The 27,410-nt window shown below is 36.3% G+C and overlaps 1 protein-coding gene across 12 annotated transcripts in view; it reads left to right on the plus strand.

Annotated features, from left to right (window-relative positions):
* Positions 1-27,410, plus strand: part of PCNX1 (pecanex 1) — an 86,867-nt gene that overhangs the window by 21,416 nt on the left and 38,041 nt on the right. For 5 of the 12 annotated variants that reach the window (XR_009744962.1, XM_061462652.1, XM_061462643.1 and 2 more), the window contains exons 7-11: positions 11,034-11,166; positions 15,826-16,010; positions 23,088-23,178; positions 24,899-24,956; positions 27,078-27,295. Coding sequence is in view for 11 of the 12 variants with exons in the window: in XM_061462652.1 (XP_061318636.1) it covers positions 11,034-11,166; positions 15,826-16,010; positions 23,088-23,178; positions 24,899-24,956; positions 27,078-27,295 (685 nt within the window). In the remaining variant the exon portion in view is untranslated. The remainder of the gene's footprint in view (positions 1-11,033; positions 11,167-15,825; positions 16,011-23,087; positions 23,179-24,898; positions 24,957-27,077; positions 27,296-27,410) is intronic. The other 7 variants (XM_061462648.1, XM_061462654.1, XM_061462645.1 and 4 more) reach the window with 6 other exon arrangements.

Genomic DNA, 27,410 nt, shown 5'->3' on the forward strand with positions numbered 1-27,410 from the left:
GTTAATAAGTCTGGTATCTGTGACTTGAGTTGCAGCTATAGTTAAGCATCTTCCTGTTTCTTCCTTCTTGTCTAGTAAAATGACAAAGCATTTCCTTCATAATCTGTGGGAAAATCTGCAGAAATGGGAGTTCAAGTCAAAAAAATGTTATGAAATCTATAGGTAGAGATGTTAATAAAGACTGCCAATTACAAACCCATAATAAGAACTGTATCTTAAAGTTACTATTTGTGGTGAGATCAGACCTGCTCCATTGTATTACTCAAACTTCAAATTATGCGTACTATCTTAAAAGTTAACAGTAAAAGGGAGACTGTTTTTGTTTGAAAGATTGTGCAGTTTAGAAAATGGTGAACATGGAAGTGATTGTTTGACATTGCTGCTGCCTCTTAGATGAACTCTGGCATGGCTTGAGGTGGGTGGCATCAGGAAGACCCAAACAACCCCAAACCATTACCCTGCTGCCTTGAAATATGTATTCTTACGATGGTCTAGTTAGTGAACTGAACTCTTCCTGGGGATTTGGTTTTGCTTAGCCATTGTTGGCTAGACAGTGTTGTTTACTTTGGGATCGTTTTCTTTTTTTGTCCTCATTATGAGAACACAAGTCTCCTGAGCTGGAGAGAGGAATATAGTTTCATCTTCATTTCTGTAACTATTATTTTGCTTGGTGTAATGCTAGTACTAAGCCTACCTGTAGTAACTGTTATTAATACAGATTTTTGGAGCTCTTAATAGTTTTTTTGTTTATTACTTGTTATGGTGTTCCATTGTGTTTCTTGGTTAGCTGTATCGAGTGCCTTAACTAGAAGGCTTTTTGTGTCATGGAAGATTAATGGTTTTAAAATATTTTTCAGAGCATATGATATTGCTAATTACCTTATTCTGACTTTTGGGATTGTTTGAGGAGGAAATACCTACCATATAATCTGGATGTTGTTAGCTAAGCGCAGAAGTGCTTCGTGAAACTATTTTAGATCAAGACAGATGTTTTGAAGAACTTGTAGCAAGTTTACTGTCTTTGCTATTTAGACTGCCTAAGCAAAGTGTAGTGACTCTTCCATCTTGAGAGGATTCCAGCTCACAGTGAGGTGAGATATGATCAATAGCCCTTTCCCCACTGACATAAGAGCTAACTCTAAAAATCAGTACAATTAATTTCTTTTTTTGGGGGTGGGGAGTAGCATGCTATACTGAAGTTCAGTGTATTGATTACTGATCAGATTTGGTTTATAATTAGTTCAGGCCTATTTAGATGCCTTGACTTAAAGAAAAAGCATATATTGGTACTTTCTGTTATTTGTAGTAACAGAGTTACAGTAGCTGTAATTAAAGAGTTCAGATTGCTCTTCGTACTAACTGCAAGCTAAACATTTAATACACTCTATTAAGCTTCGTTGAAGTGATAGGTCCCCTTTATGTCTACTGAGATTAATTTGACAAGTAAAAGGTCTAATTTATGTATTTACTGTTTTGACTCCGCTCTCCTTAGCGGATTTAAAATTACTTAATTTTGGTTTGTGTTATTACAGTTTAAAACTGTTAAGATTTCTCCTTATATTGAAAGGAGGATTAATCTACTTTACCTTTATATATAAGACTTTATATGCGCTCACTGGTTGCCAGTAGTCTGAAAGAATTGGTGCATGACTGATGCTATATATTGCCAAATACTTAGATTCCTCTTTTAAAGAGTGAAATGGTGGGAAAGACCAACCCTAACATGTTTAAAAGCAATCTTGAAGATGGATAGAAATCTACAGCAGCTTAAGCAGTAAAGTCTCCTGTCTGTCTTGCTGGACTAATAAGTTTCTCCTTCAAGCTTTGTTTACATAATGATCATTTTGAAGTTGTTAGTATTTTTAATAAATGGCAAGGACCCAAGTATTACTTGTCTGTTTTTCAGGCTGACTTTAAGAAGTAATCTGAATACTAATTTGCCAGATTTGATGACATATGATTAGTAACACTTGCTGTATCTTACGGTTTTTATTACCAATAGAATAGGATGTTTCATTTATGATTATAAAAAACTAATGTCATTCTGCATTTTTGAAAGCAGATCAAAAACATCACTGTTCTTTAGCATTGCTTAAATATTTATGCAGTCATATCTAGCATCAAGCCAGTAATCTGTTGACTTTATCTGTTCATGATCAATCCGAATAATTCCTTCATGTTGTCCTTCATTTCTACTGTTTTTTTCTTTTGTGGGGGTTTGATTGTTTGTGTGGTTTTGTTTTTTTTTTTGGGGGGGGGGAAGGGAAGGATGCTTTTGCCCCCAAATTTACACTTTATATTACAAGTTTTGTAACAGCTATAGCTTTGTTGTAGCTTTCTTCTTTGGGCTAACCTGTGACTAGTAGAGATCAGAGGAAATGTTTTAGCTTTTTATGTTTTTGAAGTTGCTTTTTATTCAGTGTTTCTCATTATTGGGTTGTCATCACCTTTTGGCAATGTTTTTAGTGTAATATGTATCATAAATGTGCATGTGTATAGAAATTATTTGAGAAAATTGAGATGTTATTTACATATAGCAAATGCATTAATGGAATAAACTTGGTTCAGATTTTCATAAGATCAGAGGATATTGGTTGGATGGGACTTTTAGAAGTTGTCTTGTCCAACCTCATGCTGAAAGGATTATTTTATATTAATATTTATTTCTGTGATTGCTTATGATAACTTTCTGAAGCAGTTCATAGATATACCAAAAGACTCCTATTAATACATGCTCCTTTTTTTTCAGGTAGCAGCTTTCAGTTTCTATTTTTCAAATAGGACTTGAATCAGTAATTGTAACTTAATTTTATCTTTAAATCTTCAGGGAGTAAACTGCAAAGTACGTTCGTACTTGTTTGTCTAACTGCTGAAGTGTTTCGTAATAGATACGGCCTTTAGTAATCTTTTACAAAGCAGATACAGCTTAGCAGTTTCACTTCTGACTATGCCAGGAAGTGGTGGATGACTCACTTTTTACAAGATAACTTGTGTATTTGGATAGGAATTGCAGTTGGTTAAAATGCAGACAAACGGCACTTGAAAATTGTTATTAAATACATGTGGTGGATGTATAGAGAAAAATGGAAGATGTCTTATGAATGTTACCCTTTTTTGTAACTCAGTCTCTAAAAGTAGCTAGTGAATTGATGAGTTATGGTTTAAATCAAGTTTTTTAGATGTCCAGTGGTATTTCAGAAATACTACCTTGGTATTATCCTGTGCCTGGCTTCTGTAGTATGTGTGTTATTCCTGGACTGCTGTTAGTAAAGACTTAAAAAAAAAACCAGTTTAATCCCATCTATGACACAGTGATGTTTTGTGAAACTGTATCTGACCTGAAAAATCAAGCATTCTCCCTGGTTCTGTTTTACTGTAAAAAATGCACTCTTTAAGTTGCTAGTCTTCTTTTAGAGCTTGTTGTAATACAATGTTTCTCTATTGACTTTAAGATCTTGAATAACATAGTCTTTTGTAAAAAAAAACCACAAAAAACTGCATGTAATATAATGCTTTTTTTTCTTTCTGTGCATTGCATAGTGATGTTGAAGTAACAGTTCATACTGTTCCTTTGTGGTTTGTGGTTTGCAGCATCTCTACAAGCAGGCAAAATAGGGTTTGTGAGCTTGGATTGCAATCTTGTTTCATATGGCACATGGAAACCTGTTTAATCTTCAGTCTGCATGTGTTTGTATGTCTGTGCTTAGTGTATCTGCCTGTAATCATTAGACAGTATCCTCTCACAAGTGCAGTTCTGTTCACTGCTATGCAGCCAATGGTCATGTCAGCTGTTAGAAATGTCTCACTTCTTTCCTACTATGCTCATGTTGTGTGTGGTCAACAGACACTGTTTGTTTTGCCTGTTGTAGAGCTGTTCAATGCTTTTGTTGGCTTTAGTTTGTTTTCTGCAGGTAGAAATTAATACAGTTATGGAAGATGGGCTTCTGGTCTTGTTTTCTGTTTACATTCAAACTGCTAAATCAAACAATTTTGCATGAGAAATTCTCAAAATTCAGAAATGGTAGAAATTGAAAACCATATAAAGGTACTGTAATCTGGTGTTGTGTATGTTTGCTATCTCTGTGTTCAGCAGGAGCTCTCCTGTAACTGCATCATATAAAGCAGATTGGCCAGAGGAAAGGACCTCTTTCCTATATGAGGCTCTTTATCGGAATCAAACAACTGTATTCCATTATTTGATTTCTAGATGTTAATTATCGGTGTTGTAAATGGTATTTGGTTCAAGCATTTTCATGTTAGTCCTTCCCAGTACCTGTCTTTGAAAGCATAATGCTGTTCTGTCACAGCTTTTATGTGCAAAGGTTTGAGTTTTACAGAGTTACCTCTGCCTTAGGAAATCTTGTGACCTCGGTAGAGGTGAGGTGTTGCCATAGAACACTTAGAGATGTAAACAGCATTAGGAGTGATGTGTGAGGTCGAAAGGGAATTCTGCAGTTTTGGAACTAACAGTGAAATAACACTTGGAATGAATCTTGCATCTATCTCTTAATTGTTAATCACTACTTACTAAAGCTATATGCAGTTTTAGTATTTTCTATGGGGACTTTATCCTGGCTGTTTTACCCCCTTTCTAGTATTTATGGATGACACAGGGGCTTTCATTAGATGACTTATGACCAATGTAATTACCATTTTCCTGATACTTTGTGGTTCCATAAAGGTGATGATGGGGAGCAAACAAATGAAAACCTCAAGTTTTGTCCAACTCACAGTATGGCTGTTGGGAGCCAGGGATGTGTGTAATTGCTTGGCAAAAGTTCTGAGTACTGGTGGTAAGAGGCTTCCTGTCACTTTGTGGAAATGCATTCCTTTAATGTGTCACCTACAGAGTAGTAGATACTCTACATAAAGTTCTGTAGGGCTGCTTAAGAGAAATTCAGGGTACTTGATAGAAATGCATACCAAAGCGTGACAGCATATACCAAAAATTAAGCAAAATATACTTTATATAATTGTTTGGTTTTCTGCTGGGTAAAACTTTGTAAAATTTGACCCTGGTTAAATTCTCTCAAGCCTCCCAAAGAAACCAGTGGTAACTCTTAAAATGTTTTGCATTGGTGTAAGTTACTTAAATGGCTTGGATTGGTAATGCTTGTGCAGCTACTTCTCACTATTTTTAGTTTGGAAAGAATGGTTCAGTTTTGTTGAGTAGTAGTATGTGGTGTTCATAAATTTGCCGAGTATTTATCTCAAACAGGATTTGAATAAACAGTTTTAATGCTTGGTATCAATGAAGCTGCATCTGCTAACTTAAGTTTGTAAGCCACTTTGTTTCATGCTGCGTTGTAATTGTACCTGGATTTGCTGTTACTCATAGAGCCGAGATAGTTCTTACAGCTCTCTGAACTGTAATGGAAGTGCTCACATTGCTGCCAAATGTAGCTGAGATGTAACTCCAGGATATATCCAAGTTGGCTATTAATTAACATTTAGAGTTCTAGTTAATAGGAACCCATTCAAAGCAAATGTGACTTTCTGTGTATGATACGTAGAGTACCACTTATGCTGGAAAGACTGTGTGTTCTAAGATTAAAGCGTCTTTTCCTTAAAGGTGAATAAATCTGAATACAATGTCAGAATTAAGTTTCAGAAAGATTTATGTAGGTTATGAACTTTTGCCTGCTGTATGAGCATACTAGCAGCAATTGATGGCCAAATCCCTGGATTTAGGGACTGAATTGCCCAGGAGATCAGGTTAGGTCATAGCTTTAGATCTTTGACAGCAAGTCCATCAGCATCGTATTTAAGAAGTCCATGTAACACCTAGTGTTTTTTAAATGTGAAATAATTCAAGTGGGAATTACAGTGAAGTAGAATAACCAGGGCTTCCTAGTTTTATCTTTGGCATTAGTATAGAAATTGGTCTATCAAGCTGGTTTGTAAAAATGTTTGGTTTAAAATTCAAACCAAATGGTTTCATTGTCCTGCTTATTCCCTGCTTCATAGTGTTTTGCTTTTTGGGTTGCTGTAGTGACTGGTTTGGTGTAATTGTAAATATTCCTCTGGCCTAGTCTCAAACTTGTTTTCTTCAGACACTCAACCACAGCACTGAATTCTTGGGGTTTACTTCCCTTGTTTTTCTCTTTTTGCGTGTGTGTCTAGCTTTCCTTCCGAAGTTGTGTGCTGTTTCCCTCTGCCCTATTTTCTATCAAAAGGTTTTAGCTTTATATCTTTTTCAGCTCTGTTCTTCATTGTTTGTCCTTTGCTGCCCACATCTCCATTCTTCAGAAATTGGTATTAGTGATATTTTTTCATTACATGTCCGCACTAAGTTATAACACTGCAAGCCAATACTTTGCTTTTCCATCAGAGAAGTAAAAGTTGTAAGTCTTATGGTGGTACATAATCCATGGTAATTAATAACTGTAAACTGAAGATACGGACTAACCTGACTCCTCCTTTCTACTTGGGTGTCTTAAGTGTTAGGGCACATGAGAGTCAACTACAAATGTATAAACCATGAGGAGAGTGGTGGTATTAATCTGTAAATGCATGTGGACTGTGGCTTTTCTTGGGTTTTGAACTCAAGTGAGATGCAGATACTCAATACAGAACAAAATTTCAACTATTTGGTTTGGCAAAGTATCTTCAATGTTGGAAGAGAGATTTTATTGCTTATATGTAATGCATGTGCCATAAACAAGTAATTTTGGATTTCATTGAGAGTTTGTAAGGTTTGTCATTACCAGTGGTTGAAAATAGTTGGATTACAATTTCCCATTAGACAGGGAAAGAAATGGCATGTCCAAGCATCACTTGGGTTCCATGCACATGTTTAACCATTCTTAACCTAATGTTCAAAACCATCTAGGCTTCCAGTGTTTGTTTCTAACTTCCCCTTACTCCCCTTTCCTGAGAAGACTTAGCAACACTGTTTCCACTGTGTGTGTGTGGTTGGTTTTTTGGCTTTCTTTTTAGTCAGACTGAAGTTTGCAGTTTTACCCTGAGAACTCTGGTTTTCTATGTGGATACTTTACCTCTGTATTACCTCCATACTACATCTTTCAAGCAATCTTCTTACTTGGCAATGATTTATCTGAGGTACTAGGTTTATCATCTTTGTCTAGAAAAAATTAAATGGGTTTTGTCGATGCAGTAAAACTTGGAAATTCTGCTTTTTAATCTCGTGCTTCCTCTGTTTCCATCTTAACAGTTTGGCTTAGAAGCAGTGGTACATACCTACGGGGTGATGATGTAAATGTCTTGGCTTGTATGTATAAATGTTTCTGTTTGAAAGCAAGTATTTCTATTGTATGTTTCTGAAAGCTAGTTGTTGTAGAGAGATTGTGTAGTTGTAGTGTGAAACTTTGGGTCTTCATTTCTGTTTAAAACTTTGAACTCCAGAAGCTTACATCAAAACCACTTGTGTAGTACAGTGAGAAAATTTGGAAAGGCATAACCTGAGGGCAGCGTAGTTCAACCTGTGTTCAGATGCTTCCAGCCATTTGGCAAAAGATGTGAATTATTTGTTAATGTAGAATTTTCTCTCCAATAAATTTTAGTCCTTCAATTAGGAAAGTAACATTCCAAATGCGTGATGATGAAATGGTATCCTTGTGACTTTATAGGTTTGTAATTGCTAATTTGGCTTTTTTCCACTCAGTGTAATGAAAGGGGGAAGAAAAAGAATTAATTTAAATGTATTCATATGCACAGTTCCATTAAGAAATACAAAAGTCAAATTGTTTCCTCTTTGAGGTTAGATTTATTATATCTAGGAGTAGTTGTGGGAGGGTTAAGTTTGCTACAAAGTTGCCATTATGTCTCCATCTCTTACTAATCTTTGGGAAGCAGGTTTGTGTTTCTAACTTCTGCACTTTGAACTTCAGATGCAATTTTTTTTTTGTTCCCGAGGACAGGTAATGTTGAGGGCTCAAACTCATGTGACGATGTGCAAAAGAAATTTATGCTTAAATTTCATGATATTAATGTAGTGTCTCAACATAAAAATTCAGGCAGGATTAAACAGAAAACCAAAACAGACTTCAACAAACACTGTAAGCTGAAAGGCTTGTCACCTTTTCCTGATCTACGTAAAGTAAGCAGGAACTGTAGAAGTATAACCTATGTTATCTTTCCCTATTAGATGTGGATTTTGTACATGGGTTTAGAAGTTGGATCTTAACCTTTCTGGAGTCTAGAGTAAGTGGTCGTAAGTAGCACCAAAGGAGTGTGAGTGATAGTCTAAAGATACATTGTAACTGTCTCTGTACAGGAATAGATTTTTTTTGTGTGGTTTTGTTTTTAAACATGAAAACATTGTTTCTTTTTAAACATTAAAGAAAGCTTAGTTATATTAAAACTGTTTCCCTCATGATTAAACTGCTTTCAGAGCATGATAGAGGATAATTTAGGAGCATTAATTTACTTCGTTATGGTTTCAATATGTATCTTTTTGAGACATTGCATAACATTAACAGGCTGGAGTTTGCTGGCCTGAAAAGCACTGCAGTCATTTCAGAAGAACTTAAAGTTGCTTAGATCCTGAATTCTACCACCTATATTCAGGAAGAGCATATGTAGATGGTATGCACTGAACAGAAAGATAAATAAATTCCTTGGTGGATTAGATAGAAATCTACATTAATATCTACTATTTAATATTTACTTTGATTTTACTTTTCTTAAAGGTTAAAGTGAAATAAATAAATAACAGAACTATTTGCCTGTGCAGCCTTGAATATAATCTTCAAGTGTATGTGAATTGATTTTTATTTTTTTAAATCTTCAAATATTATTATATCCCTCTTTTTTTCTCACAGAACACTGTCTCAGTCAGTGCTTGAGGAAGGCTTGCTTTAGGGATGAATTGGAGCTGTGTAGGAAGGACCTCTAGTGTTTCCATAGCCTGGGCTTCAGTTATTACAGAAGGTGATATTCATTGAATAAAGGACACGAAAAGAAAACGAGATGTTGTCAGTGTTAACTATGCTGCCAGAAGAACTGCTCTTGAATGCTGTTGCTGCTAAGTAGTTGCAAATGGTAATTAAGATGTAATGCTGATATTTACCATCCTAATGGTAATTAAGTAGCTTACATTTCAGTTAAGGCTAGTTGCTGTTCTTTATTTTGTGGTTTTTAACTGTAGCCTGATTAGGAGAAATGTGTGGAGTTGTTTTTGCATCTGAAGTCTGTGGAAGCTGCATTCTGAATATGTGAATTTTTAAATGCTGATGTATGCACTGGAAAAATTCAGCTCTACAAGTTGGCAACCAGAATTAGTGGGCAGTTCTGACCTTTTGTGTGATAACTTAAAGTAAGGATTCATACTATCTTTCCCAGTACTTTAAATACGAGAGCTATAAAGAAATCCTTGAAGAAATCAGGTTAGGTTGTGTATTAAAACAAAGCATAAAAAGCTGTATACTGAAGCACAAGAGAAATGTCTTTATTTCTTCCTGAAATGCACTGAAAGAGAATTATCATCTACTCTTTCTTAGAATAACAAAAACAGTTGTTGGAGTAAGGAGAAAGTGTGCTATCCCAGAGTTTTCCAGAAAAGAGGATTGAATTCAGGGTGTCCTTAACTTTTGCTGTTTTGGTAATGAAGTGCTTATAAATTTAACATTGGTCTTAAAGTGCAATATTGGTCTTCATGTAGCTTCTTAGCTCTTAAAGCAAACTATGGTTTGACGTTTCATATGCAGTATTCACCTGATAACCTCTGTTTCATGGGTGGAATTACTCTTCTTCCATGCAGCCTTTATTTTCTGAGCAATGGCAGTAATACATAGCAGCAGTAGTAGGTTGCTATAGGTTGCTATTCCCTGTAGACCAGCATTAGTCTTTGCTGGTAAGTTTTGAAAGCTTAATAATAGGAATATTGTAACTTGAAAAGCAAACATGGATCACTCTGCCTGTGGTCTTTGTGCCATAAAAAAAATAATTGCTGCTTTGTGTTTTAGTTTTTTTTTATTTTGGCTTGACACAGTCCTTAGTTTTCTCACCCTAGTAACAGGCTTCTTGGCTACCAAGTTGTGACTTCCACTTCAAGATTGCGATTCTACTTTTGCACTGATTTCATGTCAAGTGTGGTTTGGTTGTTTTTTGTTTTTTTTTTGTTTATTTTTCCCCTTCCCTTATCCTCTTACTTCACTTGCCTGCCAAAACCTATTTTCTCTGACCCATTCATTTGAGCTCTCCAGTGCTCTGCGTTCAAATTGGGTAGTAGCTTCCTTGGTTCAGGAGGAAGACTCTGATTGTAGACACACCATGAAGCGGTACAGAGCTGAAGTTGCTCAGACTGTGAAGTTTAGGGAACACACATAGATTTCTTGGGTCAATCTGTGGAAAAATTTTGGACTCCCTGGAGTACATGCAAATGTTTTACAGTGTTGCTTTATAAGTTGACAAAAGCATTTCTTTGTGGCTGGGGAGTTGAAATAACAAAACTACAAATGCTTGCAAAAGTTGTTCTCTCACTTAATCACAACCCCCTGCTCCTCCAAATAATAGTGTAACTTAGTCTAAAATGACCAATACGTATCCCTTGGTGCATATGAGGAAAAAGGAAAAAGCAACTCTGTTTTGTCCCCTGAGGAGGTTTTATGAGGTTAACGTCAGTGCTACCTGCTTGGCAGAAATTGTAAAATTGAGGAGAGAATATTATGGTGAGGAGTGGCAGACAACCTTTCTTGTCCTTTAGGCTTCTCTGTTAATTATCTATTAAATGAGATAGAGGTGATGTTAGTCTTGTCTCTTCCTGCCTTGTGTAAATGGAAGAGATTTGGGATATCTAACTTTTTTGCAACCTATTTGGATGTGGGGTAGGAGGGAAATGAACTGTAAACTCAAGAACACACCTCACCCCCCAACCATCCAGATTCTTATTAATAATTGTGTGTTGTGATCCTGCCTTGAGTCAGGTTATTCAAATAGTGTCTAAGCTACTTCTGTTGTTGCAAGTCAAGTTCATTAACTTGGGGAGGGTCAGGGGGAAGGAAGGAGTCTTAAGTTACTGTGTACGTAATTAGGATGGGTTCTTATTTGACCTAAAGTCTGTCTTGATGCAGCAGCACAAGCCAGCGAGGAGACTGTCACATTTCGTCGTGAACGCAGCACATTTAGGCGTCAGGCAGTACGACGCCGGCACAATGCAGGGAGTAACCCTACCCCTCCTACATTGCTCATCGGATCACCCCTCAGGTAGGGTATCTAAATGTTCCACCATATTTAGCATGCATGCAGCAGACCACTTCTCCCCATACCCACCAGTGTTGCCAGCAACACACTTTTTACTTCCTTCCCCACCATAACCTCCTTGAGCTGTCACTGCATGTCACTGTGGGCTTGTTGAATTTTGCATGTATATGTGGCACTATTTTCAAAATGAGCAGGATAGCCAGTCTCTAACATGTTACAGCTGATTTCAGATGGATAACAAAAAGAACTAATGCTAACAAACCTAGATTCAGTGTTTTTCATCAAAACTTCAGAAACTTTTACTTTCAAGCAAGGAAGAAATACCCAAGAAAATATTATTCACCTCTCCTCCTTTTGGTTTTCTTTTCTTTAAGAAAGTATGCACTGGGGACTAGGACTGTAATCACTTTTCACATCTGTAGATAGTGGAGAGAAGTGTGATAACAAAAGCAGAACATTATAAGGAGCTAAAGTGCTTCTGCAGAGGTTCCAAATCTAAAATAAAGGTGAACTGTTGTATGACTATCCTGCAGCTTCTTACAGCAGAAGGGACATAATGAAGATTAATAGTGATGCCTTTGCTATAGAGTGCACAGTGTAAAATTTAGTCATGTGGCACTTTGCAGGCCTTAGAGATGCATAAAATATACTGTATACGTGTATCCCAGGAGTCCCAACCTTCACTGGCACATTTGTTAACAATACTAAGCCTAGTTATATGCTACATACAGCAGCTCTGGTCTGTCAGCTTGACAGCAGTAGAAGGAGCAGCCACAGTAAGTTAAGTTTGCTTTTTAAATCTTTCAGTCCTGTGGTTGCCCACAGTGTTAGAGGATCTGGCTAGCAGAGCAATACCTGTAGAAGAAGGAACATCCCCCCCACAATATATCAAAATAATTCTTCTTCCAGTTATATGATGAATACAAAGGAATAATTGTATGTGTTGTGTATTCTTAATGACCTTTTCATATGTTAAGCTATCTTTAATAAATAGGAGCAGTCTGTCTTTATGTTTCAGGAATACTAGCATAATTTTTCTTACTAGAAAAAGCTATAGAAACTGAGCAAATAAAAAAAATACTTTATAATAGGGGATGGGTAAGGAATTGTGCCATTTCTGTGTCACCACTGAAATAACAAAGGACTAACTTTGTAAGATTTCCTCAGGCAGGAGGATTGCAAGAATGATGCCTAAAATTAAACAAATGAAAGGTTTACTTCTGCCACATCAAGTACTGAAACTACTAAACTACTTAGCTGTGGTTCTAGTAGATAGCGCAGTATATAGCAGCAGTCACATTGATTCACATAATTTGGTCGTGTTGCTGAACCTGGCTTGTTCAACTTCAAGTTAGTGATTTACTTTGTGGTGCAGGATGCCAAAACTATGCATTCTCTTAGATCACTTGCTTATTCTCTGTTAAACTTGTTTCTGATGTTTTTCGTGGGTGATTTTTTTTTTGTTCGGAGGTGGGGTTTTGTTTGTGGGTTTTTGTTTTTTTTTTTTATTAAAGCAGGGTAGTAGTAGTATAATTTTGGGTATTCATTCATAAGAGCCTGTGCAGACAAATCATAGATCCTGAACTGTGCATTAGGCTGAAAACAATGAGTTTTCTTGCTCATAGGTAGGGAGTAGGGTAAATAAAGGACCGTTTTAAATAACAGACTGTTTTAAACTGAGGCTTACAGCTGCCTTATTTTTTACACACTACTGCAGTCATTAGGGTTCCTGTGGCTTAAACTGGACTTCATTGTGAGTTCATGAGGAAACTGAAGTGATGAAAGCAACTTTTTAATCAGACAAGATGTGCAAGGGTGAAAGAGTGGATCAAATACTTGTATTTTCTCTATGTATCTTCTGGTTATCTAAATTTTTTACTTTCTACATATAAAAATCCAAAGAAAACTTTCTCTGACATAATGGCACATTAATAAATATACATGTATTGTAAACATATGCTCAGTATTGAATACTTATTGAGGTCAGTTTTCTCAAAGCATTGTTTGTGATGCTAAATATCTGTCCTTTAGAGTAGAGTTAAATTGATGTAGTCCAGCCAGGCACCACAGTGCTTTCAGATTTGTTTGACATAAATTCCACTTAAACTACCAATAAACTACCAACTGTGGAATATACCTGAAATGTTGTATATATACTGTTTGATTTCTGGCTGAGTAGTGTGAAAGCTTTTCTTTATATGGGTAGCCTAATTTTAGTGTAAATTCTATGTGTTGCTGGAGGAAGAAACCCTGAAAGATTAGAATAATGTGCATAAGGAAGAAATCTGATGAAATACAGAAAAAGAGGGGTTTTCTTACTGTTTTTTTTGTGTTTTTGTTTTTCCCCAGCTGTAACCAAGTATCACTGCAACTGTACTGGCATTACTTGTATATGCTAGTGGTGAGCTGCCTCAGTCTAGTTCCTAATATCGCTAATCCATGTGCTTTCAGATGTTAAACTTCTAACAGCATTAGATTCACCCATATTTTGTTGCCTTAATATTGCTCCTTTTGTATTGCCAGCAAAACTTTAATCTCCTAATCTCTAACTCTGGCATAATATTGGATGTTGTGAGGATATTACTTTAGAACCTGTGGAGTTCAACCTAATTTTTGCTTTTATAAATATTTCCTACCCATTATTACTATTAATTTTCATTTCCCCTGTGGAATGTTTAGTAAAAGAAACAATGGTATTATATGCATGAATGTTTGGCAATGGTAGACACTTAAGTAAAACCTGATCTAGTAAATTCTGCTGTTCTGATGCCAAATTAGACACAGGAGTTCTTTGCTGGGCAACTTAAAAAACAAAACAAGATCGAAACCCACCCCAAAACAACCAACCACCCCTGCTTCTGTCCTGCCTACATGTCAACAGTGTTTTGGGTACTTAAGTATGCATCCTATGTAGTCAATGATGTATGCATGTGTGTCTGATATGAGGACTATCTGTTAAGTGATTGTCCAAAGCAGAATTTTAGTTTTATAATTAACTAATCAGGCAGAGGATTTATCTTTTACAAATCAGTGCAATGCCTGTTTTGGGTTTGTTGTTGTGACAGATGGATAACCACTGAAAGGGCAACTTTGAGTATACCTTTTGATACATAGCTACTAAAGGGAAAACAGTATTGTTTAGCATTGTTTTGGTGTTGCTGATAATACTGGAGGGACACTATGAAGGCTGGCCACATATATGAGCTTCCTTAGGGCTTTTGTTGCCATGTAGCTTACTGAGAGCCATGCAGCTTACTGAGAGCCATGCATACAGCAGCAAACCACTGAATTTAAAGTTCAGATTAAGATCTGTTATAATAGAATAAATAATGAATTGCATTTTTTTACTTAACGAGCAGTGTGCATGCCTGCTTTATTTTGCATGAGCTTTTCTGAAGACCTGTTCTTAAATCCTTTTGTTTTCCAGTAGATGAAAAGTGGATGTTCTAGAAAATATTGTTGGAAAGCAAGTACATGAGATGTAACACCTCGGTGCTTAGTATGCTCTTACTTTCTCAGTTGCCTCGCTTGCAATTGTAGCACCAAGCTGTAAATAGTGACATCTTAAAAGCACCAGATGATACTCTTTTGAAAAGTGTTTAAGATATTTTCCATGGTCTTTTTAAAGTGTAAATTCTTTTGTCTAAAAAATTTCTTAATTTCATTGTGTCCCACAGCTACTGACTGTGACATGCACAGTGTGTAAATTGCACAAAATGGATTAAAAAAAACCCTAGTCTTGCAAAGTAGGATGTGATATAGATAAGTGTGTCATATTTTCAGATACTTAGCCATGTTTAATATTAAGCTATTAAAAAATAGCTCTGTAAAATAGGTTTGCAATGAGAAGGCTGTGAAGAGAAGAACTAACATTTTCAAGCATTGTCAATCCATGTGGCTATGAACTTACACATTTTCTGGAGCCCAAGCTGGCTTTTAAAACCTGTTTTTTAGGTGCAAGTATGTGTGAGTATAGAATAACTTCTTTGCAGTAGTAATACTGATTAATGAAGTTCTTGCTGTGTTGTCAAAATAACTTCAAATAGACTTAAAACTTCTGCCAATTAATGATTTATTATAAACATTCTATAGGCTTCTGAATTCAAATGCTTTAACTACAGTCATCTACGAGGTCTGTGGTAGTAGTTTGTGGCTGCTGGTAAAGCTTAAAGACTCTAGTTAGAGTGCAGGTTAGTAATAAGAAGGTGATGTTATTGTGACAAAAAAAACCAAAGCCAATTAAATAGCTGATCAGGTTGGCTAAATGAGCAAAAAAGTCTCTAACTACCATGAGAAGACTGGGATAGTCACTGTTGTGTGTTGGTGATACTTCAGGTTAGTCTACAGTTTGACTAAGAACCAGTAATTTGCTTTACCTCCCACAAATTAAGGCTTGAAAGAGTATACAACTTTATGGTGACTTGGGGAGATGTTAGCAGTACTGCTTTTAAGAAGTAAGATAAGAACTGTATCTCTAGATTACTGATGTAACTAGTGTCCAAATACTGTGATATGGAATTCATGGGTTATCCTAACCCTCGTAAGTGGGTTCTTAATGCTATACTCCTGCAAGTTTTCCTCTTTAAAGTCTTGTTTTGCTTCACTTCTAGCTATCTTTCTCTTCTTCCCGGTAATGTGTCCCCAATCCGTCTTTTCTTGTAGCCTTCAAGATGGTCAGCAAAGCCAGCAGCCCTCCTCCCAGGTCAGAGTGCAGTCCCGCTCCCCTTCGCAGGCAGCTGTGCTCTGCGCTAGCGCCTCCTTGCTGGTGAGAAATGGGAGTGTCCACTTAGAAGCATCACATGCCGCTGCATCTGCTGTAGGTGGTAGCAGTTTGCACGATGAACTTGGTATGCAGGCCTTATGTAACCTTGGTGACATGGAAGTTGTAATGCGGCACATGTGTTGGTAATAACGCGGGGAAAGGCAGCTGAGCTTAGCTCTGATGTTGAATCTTGCAGCTGTGTTTCTTAGGAAGCCATATTGCTCATAAATTCCTTGCCTTTCATAGTCACCTTTCCAGGAACTTTCTTTAACAAATGCTCAATGATAAATACTCTGAGGATGCATAGATACGAGTAGTGATGCTGTGAGAGCTTTCATGACTTGAATGATGTAACACGTGTAATGCATAAGTGTTTTTGCATTGTCACAGGTAGTTGAGCAGAGATTGTGACCAACTTTGGGGATCCTCTGGTTTCTGGAAAAAAAAATGTTACAGTTCCTAGGAAATCTTGATTTTTGTTTTATTTTTTTTTCAGATAAGTCTTGCTTAGCTGCTGTTCAACCAAAAAAAAATCATTGTGTGAATGAGTACTTTATTTTTTCTCTACACTTTAATTTAGGAGCTTGAGATTGGAAGAAAATCTGGACTCTTTCTTACATCAAATATCATGATTTCATGGAACCTTACAGTGCCCCTTAGTTCTTCATGGTTTTATTTTATGTAGTATTCTTAACTATTTTATAACTTCTGTGTAGCTAATAAAAATGCTAGGGAGAAGGAAGCTAAGATGATCAGAAGAAGTGACTGGTCTCCTGTGGCACAGTAACTTGGGGGCAGATGTGGTAAAGCTCCTGCAGGGATCTTGGCAACTTTCTGTTAATGGCCTGAATTACTGATGACTTCAGTATTAATATGGAATTCTTCTTCAAATTATTAAAATGGGTATACTTAGAACTGACAGTTATTAGTGACAGTATTTTGAGTATCTGTCAGCTGTAGTAACCTAAAAGTATAGGTTAGCTCAGAACACTGACAAAACATTTGTTTCATTCCATACTATGCTGAAAGATAAGTGAATTATCATGTAATTCCACTAGTGGGGAAGACTTAGAGTTGTCAGGCTGCGATATCCCTATAAATATGAATTTGGCTAACAAGTTGCCATTCATCTGTACCATCTAGCTGCAGTATAAGGAAACATTGAATATAAGCAAAATTAAAAACATCCCTGTCAATCTCTGAGATGTCTTATGAAACTTAACAGATGTGATATACACAATCTGATTGTGGCTCTACTAGATAGAAGATTTGAAACTTCTATCTCAAGTCTTGTATGTGTCTGTGAAGTTTGAAAGCTTATCAAACAAAAGTGCAAATTTCTTTATATAATGTGGACTCTTGTTCGAAGTATTTGAATATAACTCTGAAATTCAGGACTACAAGCTGTATCTGTCCAAGGTTAATGTTGAGAATTATCCTTAAAGCTACCATTACTGTATTTAAGGATTTGGTTCTTTTTTAACCTAAAAAGGAAAGTCAAGTTTTATAGAATTCAAGATTTAATACACAATCTAGGTAAGTCTGAGTTACTTAAGAATTTATACTGTGTTATAGTAATCAAAGTGGACACTTAAGACATTCAGCATTATTTTCAGGCTCTCTAAAAAGGCATATTCCTTGCACTTGGTGTACATTGGAACATATTCAGAAATCTGTATAGCTGAATTCTGCTGAAATTTTGTCTGTACTGTGTTCATATTTACAGGTGCAGCACATTGCATTTGGGAGGCACTAAACTTCCAGGGTCTGATCAGTTAGACATATGATGTTAGTAGGCATTTATTTCTGATTTGAAGTTTTGAGCATCTGTTTAGAAACCTTCCATGAGTGCAAGCAGCCATTCCAGGCAACATCTGGTTTTACTGCTTTAGGAAAATTTTCTAGTTTGTGTAGCAGGCTTTGTGTGACAGGTACTATCTTTTGGTAAAGTAGTTGGTGAAATGGTGCAGACTTTCACAGGCATGATTCCATTATCAGGCTTGACAAGAGTATCTTTCCTTGTAACTGGTATGTGGCTTTTTGGGGTTTTGTTTTGGGCTGGAATTTTTTGTTATTGTCAGTCAGGGATGAACACTCTTGCTGTTTCCCTTAAGTCTAAGGCTGTTTTTGCTGTGTTGTCCAAAAAACCTCACAGTGAAAGATGACACATTACTGTAGATTGTGTGTGACTTGGAGGTGGTGGAGGGTAGCAGTTTTCAGTTTTCTTAACTTTTACTCTGATGTGATCAAAGCAATGCAGGCAATACAGCTAATTTCTTGTCACTGTAGAAATCACTGCAACTGCCCAGGGTAAAAAATAGAGGCTGGGGAAAAGATAAGGAAACAAAACCTGATTTCCATAGGAGGTACCAGTGACATGCAGCAGATACTATGTGTCTCTGTACAGTGCATGTGAGAAATTACTTTCTTAATGAAATTCTGTTAGTGTTTTCCAGTTTTTCTGGAAGACAAACAGGGCATGTGTTAATTTACATTAAGAGGCCCCACATTTAGGACCTCTGTTTTTTTTTTGTACACCAATGCAGTGTCTGCTTCTATTCTTTCTCCACTTAGATGTTGGATGTCAAGCTGCCGTTTTTAACAAGATGCACAATGTTAATTTTTTTGTTTGTTTTAAAGGTTTGTGTCAACTTGATTCCTGTGGCTTATTTTACAAAGGGTGACCCTTAGTCTATCATGCCTGTCCTACATCCAATCTGGTAACTGTATGGTTGTCTTCAACTGGACATTCTCCTGAGAATAAGGCAAGAGGTGTTTTGAGGAGTTATCTTTAGTCTTCCAGGCTTGAAGTAGAAAGATTTCTATTAATTACATTGCTATTTTATGAGGGGTGTGGGGAAGGAACTTGATGGAAAAGAAGCTTACTGTGAAGCAGTAAGCATGAAACTAATAATAGGAGGAATGCAGGACAGAAAGGAAAGGTGGCAAGCCAAGAGCCATGCTTATAGGCAAAATTAATATAATAGGAGTCCAGCAAGCAACAAAATGTATACTGTGACTTGAAGTGAATGACAGTCTTCAGAGAACAGTGTGGCAGTGCTAGTGTCTTTTATTCTCAGTGATAACTGATTCTTGAGACACATAGGTGAAGTGTGGGACTTCAGTCCTTGCAGTGAGGGCTGTAGGTGTTTAGAATTTGTCAGGTAGTTAGTGCATTTGTCATGTATTGAGTCACTAGAACAGATGCCCTGTTTCTGAAACTGGGATGAAATAACAGCCTCTTGTCCTCAGCTAGCTCATTATTTATTTTATTTTTATTTTTAATCTAAGGAATACTGGGATTGCAATTAAAGAAAACTGGTCATCTGCGGTTCTACAATACAATTACCCTGCCGTGCTGAGCTTTGGATTGTGTCACTTTTATGCAAGCAATAATCTTTCAGATTTATTGAAGTATTTTAACTGATAAAAGCAGTTGGATGGTCTTAAAGACAAAAACATTTTCTCTAAAGATAAATTATTACTGATTTCATTAAAACTAATTAAATTACTGATTACTTATTTGATTAAAACCAATTTAGAATCAGTTCCTCAATGCTTTTTTATAATGAAGTAGGCGTAATTTATTTGGGACAGATGGGGGAGTATTTTCAAAGCTTACAGGTAGAAAATACTTTCCCATTCTTCCTATGGAAGATACCCCTGTTGTAGTCTGTAGAATTCTGCATAGTTTGTAATTTTTTGTTTCTATATGAAGTCTGTCAAATACAATAACTTAGAAGTTCTAACCGAAAACTCTTAAGTTTTCATACTGCAGCTGAAGGTAAAATTCTGACCTTGGGACATGATAGCGCTTTGCGTGCTACATGGTATTCCAGTTCTGATGGCTTTGGGTTGGCTGACTAGGATTTCAAAACTATTGCTACAAGTAGTAGATGGCTGTATCTTCATCTAATGATGATGCAGACTTCACCATGTCAGCTGTTAGCAACATTCAGAACTAGTTTGAGAGGTTTGAAACAAAGTAGTCTTTATTAGATGGAAAAGTAGGAAATATGCTGAAAGTAACTTAGCTGAAGAAACCATCAGAACACCATTTTATTTGGATCCTGAGTGGCTGTCTTCCAGGTTTCATCTGTGTAAGCTCTTCAGCCTGTGCTCTCATTGATTCCTGTAACTGTGGCTACACCAGTTAATACATGAACTCTCGTGTGATTGTCTCTGGACTTGGTGATGAGATATTTGTCTTTTGAAACAAGAAAACTTGTTTCAAAGGAAGTGCATTTGTCTTTTCTTGTCAGAACGAAGATGCATTTTGGATTTGTGTGCCTGAGTATGCATGAATTTGTTTTGTTATTTCTGTAGCCTGATCCAAATAGAATATTGTTTGGGGACTTTAATTTGCTAAGAATTCACAGCCCTCACTTTGGGGGCTGAGGTGAGTTACAAGCATTTCTGTTCAGTGGATAAAGATGCTATTGGCTGTATTTCTTCATTTGTAAAGTAAACTTTTGAGTCTGCTATTTGTTCATAATAACAGTCCTCAGAGGAGAAAGGGAAAATGTTAAGCTTCTTCAGAGCACTGTGGGAGAGCTAGGAATGGGAGGGACAGAAAATGACTAAGGTAACTAAAACTGCTAGGTGTATCCATAGATACTGAATCTTGTGAGCATTGAGAAGCTTCATTTGAGTCTGTGCTGTGAGGAAGCTGCTGTTATCTCACAGTTTAAAAATTATTTGATGGGACTTCAGAGCTCAGCTATAGGATATCCAGTCATACCCTAGGATTTGCATCCTCAGTAGCACTGAACAGTCCCGTCATCTTTTCTACTTTGGATGAGTTGAGGTTTTTCTAGTGAGCCTTTTTGATTGGGGAAAAAAAGCCAACAACAAACAAACCAACCCCAACATACTACATTAAAAACAAACAAACCAAACAAACAAAAAATAAACCAAAAAATCAAAGGAAAACAAAAAAAGGGGCAGGCAACTTTGTTTTCTTGAGAAGCCATGCCTGTCTTGACAGCTAACTGAAGGAAGCCCATATAAAGTAGGGGAGTAAATTGCAAGTATGGTAAAACCTGTGTCCTGTTTTGCAGCTTGTGTAAAAACAACTGGAATTAAGTGTTCTGTCTGTTTGCTACCTCTCTATTAACTTTAAGTGGGTTTGTTTTATCCCACCACAGCTGTATTTGTATTGCTGCTATAAATTTTGACAGATTCAAAGATTTATCTTGAAAGTAGCATATTCTAACTTCTGTGACTAAAGTTTCATTAATTTTAAAATCTGAAAGTTTAATTCTAAGGATTCTTAAGGACTTTTTGCCCAGATGATTTTTTTTTCCATAATTTATGTGTAATTTTGTCCTGACGAGAATCTGAAATGTGTTCTCTAATGCCTTCATGTTTGCTGTTGAAATTGGTTTTTTACTGATGCAGTCAAGAGACCTTATGTGTAACTTAAGGTTTGTTATTAGTTGTGGTAAGGAAGATTCCTAATTTCTTGCTCTAGTTTAAATTCTAAATAGTAACAACTGTTTACTACAGTATGCATGAAAACCCAAAAGTTATTAATTAAAGCACTCAATTAAAACCTTAACTATTGAGGAAGAAAGTCTTTTAACAAGTGAGCTTTCAACCTGTGTTTCCCTACAAAGGCCTATAGCAGAGATAATTAAATATTGAGAGCTGTTGTGTTAATGAGCTCTGACACACACTGTATGTGACTCCTAAACTATGTACCTGACAGAATAATTGGTCTTAGCACATATGTGGTATTGGTCTAATTGGCCTGAAGTGCACCTTCTGAGGGTAAAAAGCTTTATAAAGATATATTCAACATACTGGTGTCTTTCCTTAGTGTCACTAGTTTTAATCATCCAATTTGAGGTGTTTAACCTTCTCACTTTCAAGCACATCTGTATTGGACATGAATGTTTGTGGGTCTGAAGAGAGTTTGAGCAGGATCATAGTGTGTTTAAGAAAAAAAAATCCCCCACAATATCAGAAACAGGTTATGCCCTTACAGAAGGCAGAAAGGCTCAAAGCTCTGATCTTGTTAGGCATTTCTCCTTGATCTGCTTGTTATCCTATATCAACAGAAGAAGAAAGGGGTGTAAGATGTGCAGCGAGAGTTGCAGTTTTTCCTTCAGATGCTCCAGAGTAGGATTTCTTTTTTTTGTTTTGTGTAAGCAGATCTGAAAATATTGCATGCTTTGCATTATGGCTTAAGAAGGGGTTTCAGCTAGAAGAGATGGAGAGGTTGGCAGAACAGTTCATGTGAGATGACAATTTCAAAATCAGCTTCCTGCATTCAATTCAATATATTGAACCTGGCCTTCAGGGGAAATTACAATGCTTCTCTCTCTGATCAGGCTATTGTGGGAGATGGGCACTGTAAAACATCACATTGTAAGGTAATTTATCATTGGAGTTATAATATCTGGCTTTTTTTGCAAATTACATATTTAGGAATAGCTTGATATTGTTCATTCAGCAAGTTTTTAATAACAACTTTAGGAGATCATGGTTAATGGATTCCTAGTAACTCCAAATGGATTATCTGAGATGTTCATTTTCAGTCTTCTGTTTTTACACTGAAGCATGTGCTTCTGGCTCAGAGTAAACTATTCCTACAATTCCTTTTTTAAGTTTTCTACAGGTATAACTTAGGAAGCTTCTCTAGCCACTTTTTTTCAATCATTGTGTTTATTTTCAAATAGATACATGTGCCTCAAAAGAATTTTATTCGGGGCACTTGAGGAATCTCTAGCTGAATGTCATGTTTCTTTAATGCTGATAATGAAGGATTTACTGATTGCTCTACTTCAGGTGAGAGGGATGAGGAGGAACTGAAGATGGTCATGGCAAGTTGTTTGCCTAGTCTTCTAAGGGGATGGGGGAAAAGGCTCACAATGTGCTTTTGTTGTGTTGATGGTGACATCTTGTAAATACAGACTCCTAAAATTCAGTTCAGTTCTGCAGTTTACTATATATGCGTCACATAAAATGGTATGAGAGTTGAGTAGCTAATGTCTTGTCTGCATTGGTGACACATTAATGTGTAATCATATTTTATATTTTGACACTGATGTAAATTTAGATGTCTAAACTGACCTCAGTAGTAAGTGAAGTAGAAACTACCATGAGTGGGATGAAACATCATGAAATTCTGACTGGCTTTTGACCTTTTCTTTAACAGGTAAGTTCAGTTCTACGCTCTACGAGACAGGGGGCTGCGACATGTCACTTGTGAACTTTGAGCCAGCTGCAAGAAGAGCATCGAACATCTGGTGTGTGTGAAGGCCAGTCAAGAGTGATGATTCTTGTCTTGCTGCAACCAAATACTTGATTTTAATTTTAAAAGGTTATTTAGTATGGACTACTGGAAATAAAATACAGAATATTATCCATATACTTTTACTTTTGAAACCCAAGTGATTTTTATGAGAAGATGACATTAACTACATAGGTTTTATTGTGGATTTTGTTGGTTTTTTTTTCGATACTTAAATAAAGCTCAGAAAATAAAGACTACTATTGCTTAAGCAATAGATGTCCAGATAAACAACTTGACATGCATTTTTGATTGGCTTTAGAAAGCCTTTAAGGATTTAGACCAGGTTTTGGGAAAGTAGGTAGCTGTTGACCATAATGGCTTTTCACTTGCTTAGAAATGAACTTCCAATTGTGAAGCAAATGTAAACTGATAAAATTTGTTCTCAAGTTCATAGATGGCATGAAACAATACATTGAAGTGTTAACATGCCTGAGGTTGACATCTGACTTGGAGCTGAAATAGCCAGCTATAGACTGGAAAGTTCGTCTGCTGTTGGAAAGATGCCCTTGGACAGGAGGCAGAAGAAAGAAAAACAATGCAAAACCTCCTGTCTCTCTGCAATCCGCTTCACTAAATAGAAACACTGTGAAGCTATTGTCATGCAAAATGCCACAGATTCCTACTATGTGTAGGGGGAATAGTTATTGGAATTACAGAGCAATGGATATAGAAGTTCCTATATTCAAATCTTGTGAAATTGTGCAAGTGCCTTTTGTAGAGTTGAACTTTGACCAAGTTCTGTCTTCCTTGCACAAAGCTGCCAATGCCTGCCTTCTACTGCTTGCATGTTCTAGATGCAATGGCTTTGCTGATGGCTGCTGTTACGAAGTTACATGTACTAATGGAAGAAACAAACTGGCCACATCCAAATAATCAGATCTCATTTTTAGAGAATACTTGGGTTTTAGTGAAGTAAAATTGATAACAAAGAATGTTTTTATCTTAAGGCAAGGAACTGAAGGAAAGTTGCATAAATTTGATACAAGTCTTACAGCCATGTGATTTTACATGGAAAACAAACATCCAAAAGCTATCCAAAACTGGGGAAAAAAGCAGTGGTTGGATATGGACCCCCGTACAGTAAGAGAAATTTCTCCTCATCTCTGTTGAATGGAAATTGCAAAGTAATTTTGCTCTTCTTTACCAGAGGCTTAAATTTTATTTACAGTTGTTTTTCAGAAGCTATTTAAGTAATGCAGTATACTTGTGTTAAGTATGTACTATCTTGGGCAGTCTGGGGACCTTGGTAAAAACAGTACTGAATTAACATAAACTCTGTAAGTGAACACATAGAGGGTTCTGTGTTGCTCTAGGGATGTTACGTGTGTTTGCATGTCAGTAGCTAACAGATTATAAAACTTTTTTCTTTTTTTTTTCCCCAAGGGGAATAATTACTATCATGCTAATCCTTGTTGGACAACTCTGGGACTAGGTGTTGAGAAAATTATACCAAGGTTAAAGAGTTTCCTGATTTGCTGTGGCTACAGAAGTTACCATAATACACAAGACTAAGTGGATACTTGTATCTAAAACATGATTGAAAGGAAAACTTAAATATTTTTAGCTAGAACTTGCAAGGAGTCAAAATTAATTTGGGACACTAGAAAATTAAGAGTGGCCTGTTGAAATAAAATGTAGTTTTATAATCTGAAGTCTTTCCCCTGTTCTTATAGTGACACGGACTCTCACGTATCGAGTTCTACCTCAGTTCGCTTTTATCCACATGATCTAGTAAGTTTTTCATCTTTATTTTTAAAGCATGCAAAAAATCAGAAGGCTTTCAAATTTTATAGCACTGATTAACCATTTTGTGTGGTAGTTCTCTGTTCTTAAGAAGAATTTTTGCCTGGGTTTAGATGAAGATTAAGTATGTATTGTTCCAGTGTCTTCATATATGCATACAAATTCATCTTTCTGCATAGTAGTTTAAAATTTAACTGGCTTTCTATGATCTAAAGCATAGTTATTTTCTAAATCACATGGAAATTGTTCTGAGATACCTTGTAAGGGTTTCCAGAGATAATAACTTGGCCAGAGCCTTCCTTCTGTGCTAAGGTCAGCAGTCAGCAGAAAGAATAAATTTCTTGTTCTGTCCAGAGAAACTCCAGAAGTTTCCCTGAAAGGAATTTAAAAATCTGTTATTGGAATCTGTTGTACAGAATTAATTCATATGCAGGAGTGACTGGGAAGAAAGGCAGAGTGTACACTGTTAAATACCATAAATAGCTTTAGAATTCTTCAGTTTTGTGATCTCAAGCCTTTTATATTATTGTAAAGTTCAGGCATACCTGCAATCTTAATTAATTCTGAAGTCTTACATTGCTGGGTTAGTGCAAGAGGTCATGATTCTTATGATCATGATCCTTAAACTAGGAAACCAAAGTGCATTGAAATACCTAATCACCTAATCAAGAGGGAAAATGAAATAGGAATTCAGCATTTGGCAGAGGAAGAGAAGGCCTTCATTTGCCTGACTGTGCTTTTGATCAAGAATGTGCTTTTTGTACCTGGTGTCTGCTAGAGGAATTTGCTTTTCACCATCCCCCTTGAAAATGTAGCCCTCTAAAAAGAGGCTCCATTTTCTCTCTTGTGCTGTTGGTTTGCTAGCATGAAGGGAATGATTCTGCTTAAGGCAAACTCATACTTGTAAAAGCTTAGCCCATGTGTCTTGATAGAAGTTTTCTGCTGAAATTTATTATTAGTATTGGTGAACATTATGGTGCTTCTACCTTTTCAGAAACCAAATTTTTTAAAAGCTGTCAAAAAAGCATCTGTTTTTTGGCACAGCTTATCTTGGATAGTATGTTTTGTATTCTTGAAATGCCTTTAGGAAGGCAGTGTTTCCTGCTTGTGGTTTTTATTAGTATTTTTCTAGGAAGGCAAAGGTGGCTGAGCAAAGTTAAAGTACATTAATGCTTTAAGGAGTCATTAAAAAAATCGAAGAAAAAAATTGAATGTTAAACTTTCTAGGGGTTTGGATGTTCAAGGGTTTTTTACAATTATCTTAATGTTCACACTTAAAGGTGATACTATTTAAATTTTAGTCTTTGCCTGAAAAGACTGAGAGTTTTTTCCTTCATTAAATGATGGTTTAATGATGTGATGGTATAAAGGGCAGCGCATTAAGATGTCTCTTGGCCTCTTAATGAAACTAAGAAAATAGGTTAGATGGCACATACATACTGTAGTAAATTTTTAAGCTTTGGGGCACTCTTCTTGGATGTTCTGGTTGTTGCTACTACTGCGATTTCAAAAGAACTCTAGAGTGACAAACTACAAAATAAGTGAATTATAGTTGATGATAAACAGTACTTAAGTAGTTAGGGCAGAGTTTTTTTTTAGTTTGTCTCTCAGTATTCTGAATGTCATGAGTTTGACCACTGATGCATGCATATATTGCTTTGTCCTGCAGAAACAACCATTCAGCATGGGTGTGCATGCAGGTTAGTTAACTTGAAGAAATGTGTTGCAGTTTATTTAAAGTCAGTGTTGTATTATTTTTGTGGTATACTTTATTCCTGTTCACATATCAGTTTACTTGTCTTCAAATTTGAAGTTTTTGGAGTAAATGGGATAATGTATTTGGAAGACGTGTTCGTACTTCATTTGAAATAAGGCATATGCTAAAAAGCCAAGCAGTTATGTTGTATGGAAATAATTCTTGCTGTTGGTGCTATTCATTTGCCATAAGGACAGGAGAAGTAAGTAAAAGCCCGAGAACTGATACTGTTTAAGAAGGAAACTTCTCAAAAGTGAAACTAAATAATTCTAGCAATTTTCTCCAAAGCAGTTCACAGTAGAATACAGTGATATAATAAAAATGAGCTGTTATTAATACTGACTTTCTTTTAGCTTTCTCTTCCTCAGATCAGGTTGAACAGGCTGCTAACCATGGATACAGATCTCCTGGAGCAGCAAGATATTGACCTGAGCCCTGACCTTCAGGACCACATGCAACCTCAAGAGGAAGCAGCTCAAAAAGTCAAGCAGTACTATCGCTTTTGGATCCTGCCTAAGCTTTGGATTAGTATCAATTTTGATAGATTAACTCTTCTGGCTTTATTTGATAGGTGAGAAAGTCATATTTTACTAGACCTCAGAAAGTAATGATTAAAAAAATTGTAACTAGCCTGTAATCCAGATAAAGATATATCCTTAGAGAATTTTACTCATTTACTATATTCT

The sequence above is a fragment of the Pezoporus flaviventris genome, unplaced genomic scaffold (genome assembly GCF_033815535.1).
Source record: "Pezoporus flaviventris isolate CSIRO_AGI_PZ_B2104156 unplaced genomic scaffold, CSIRO_AGI_Pfla_v1 ptg000035l, whole genome shotgun sequence".
Taxonomy (NCBI): domain Eukaryota; kingdom Metazoa; phylum Chordata; class Aves; order Psittaciformes; family Psittacidae; genus Pezoporus; species Pezoporus flaviventris.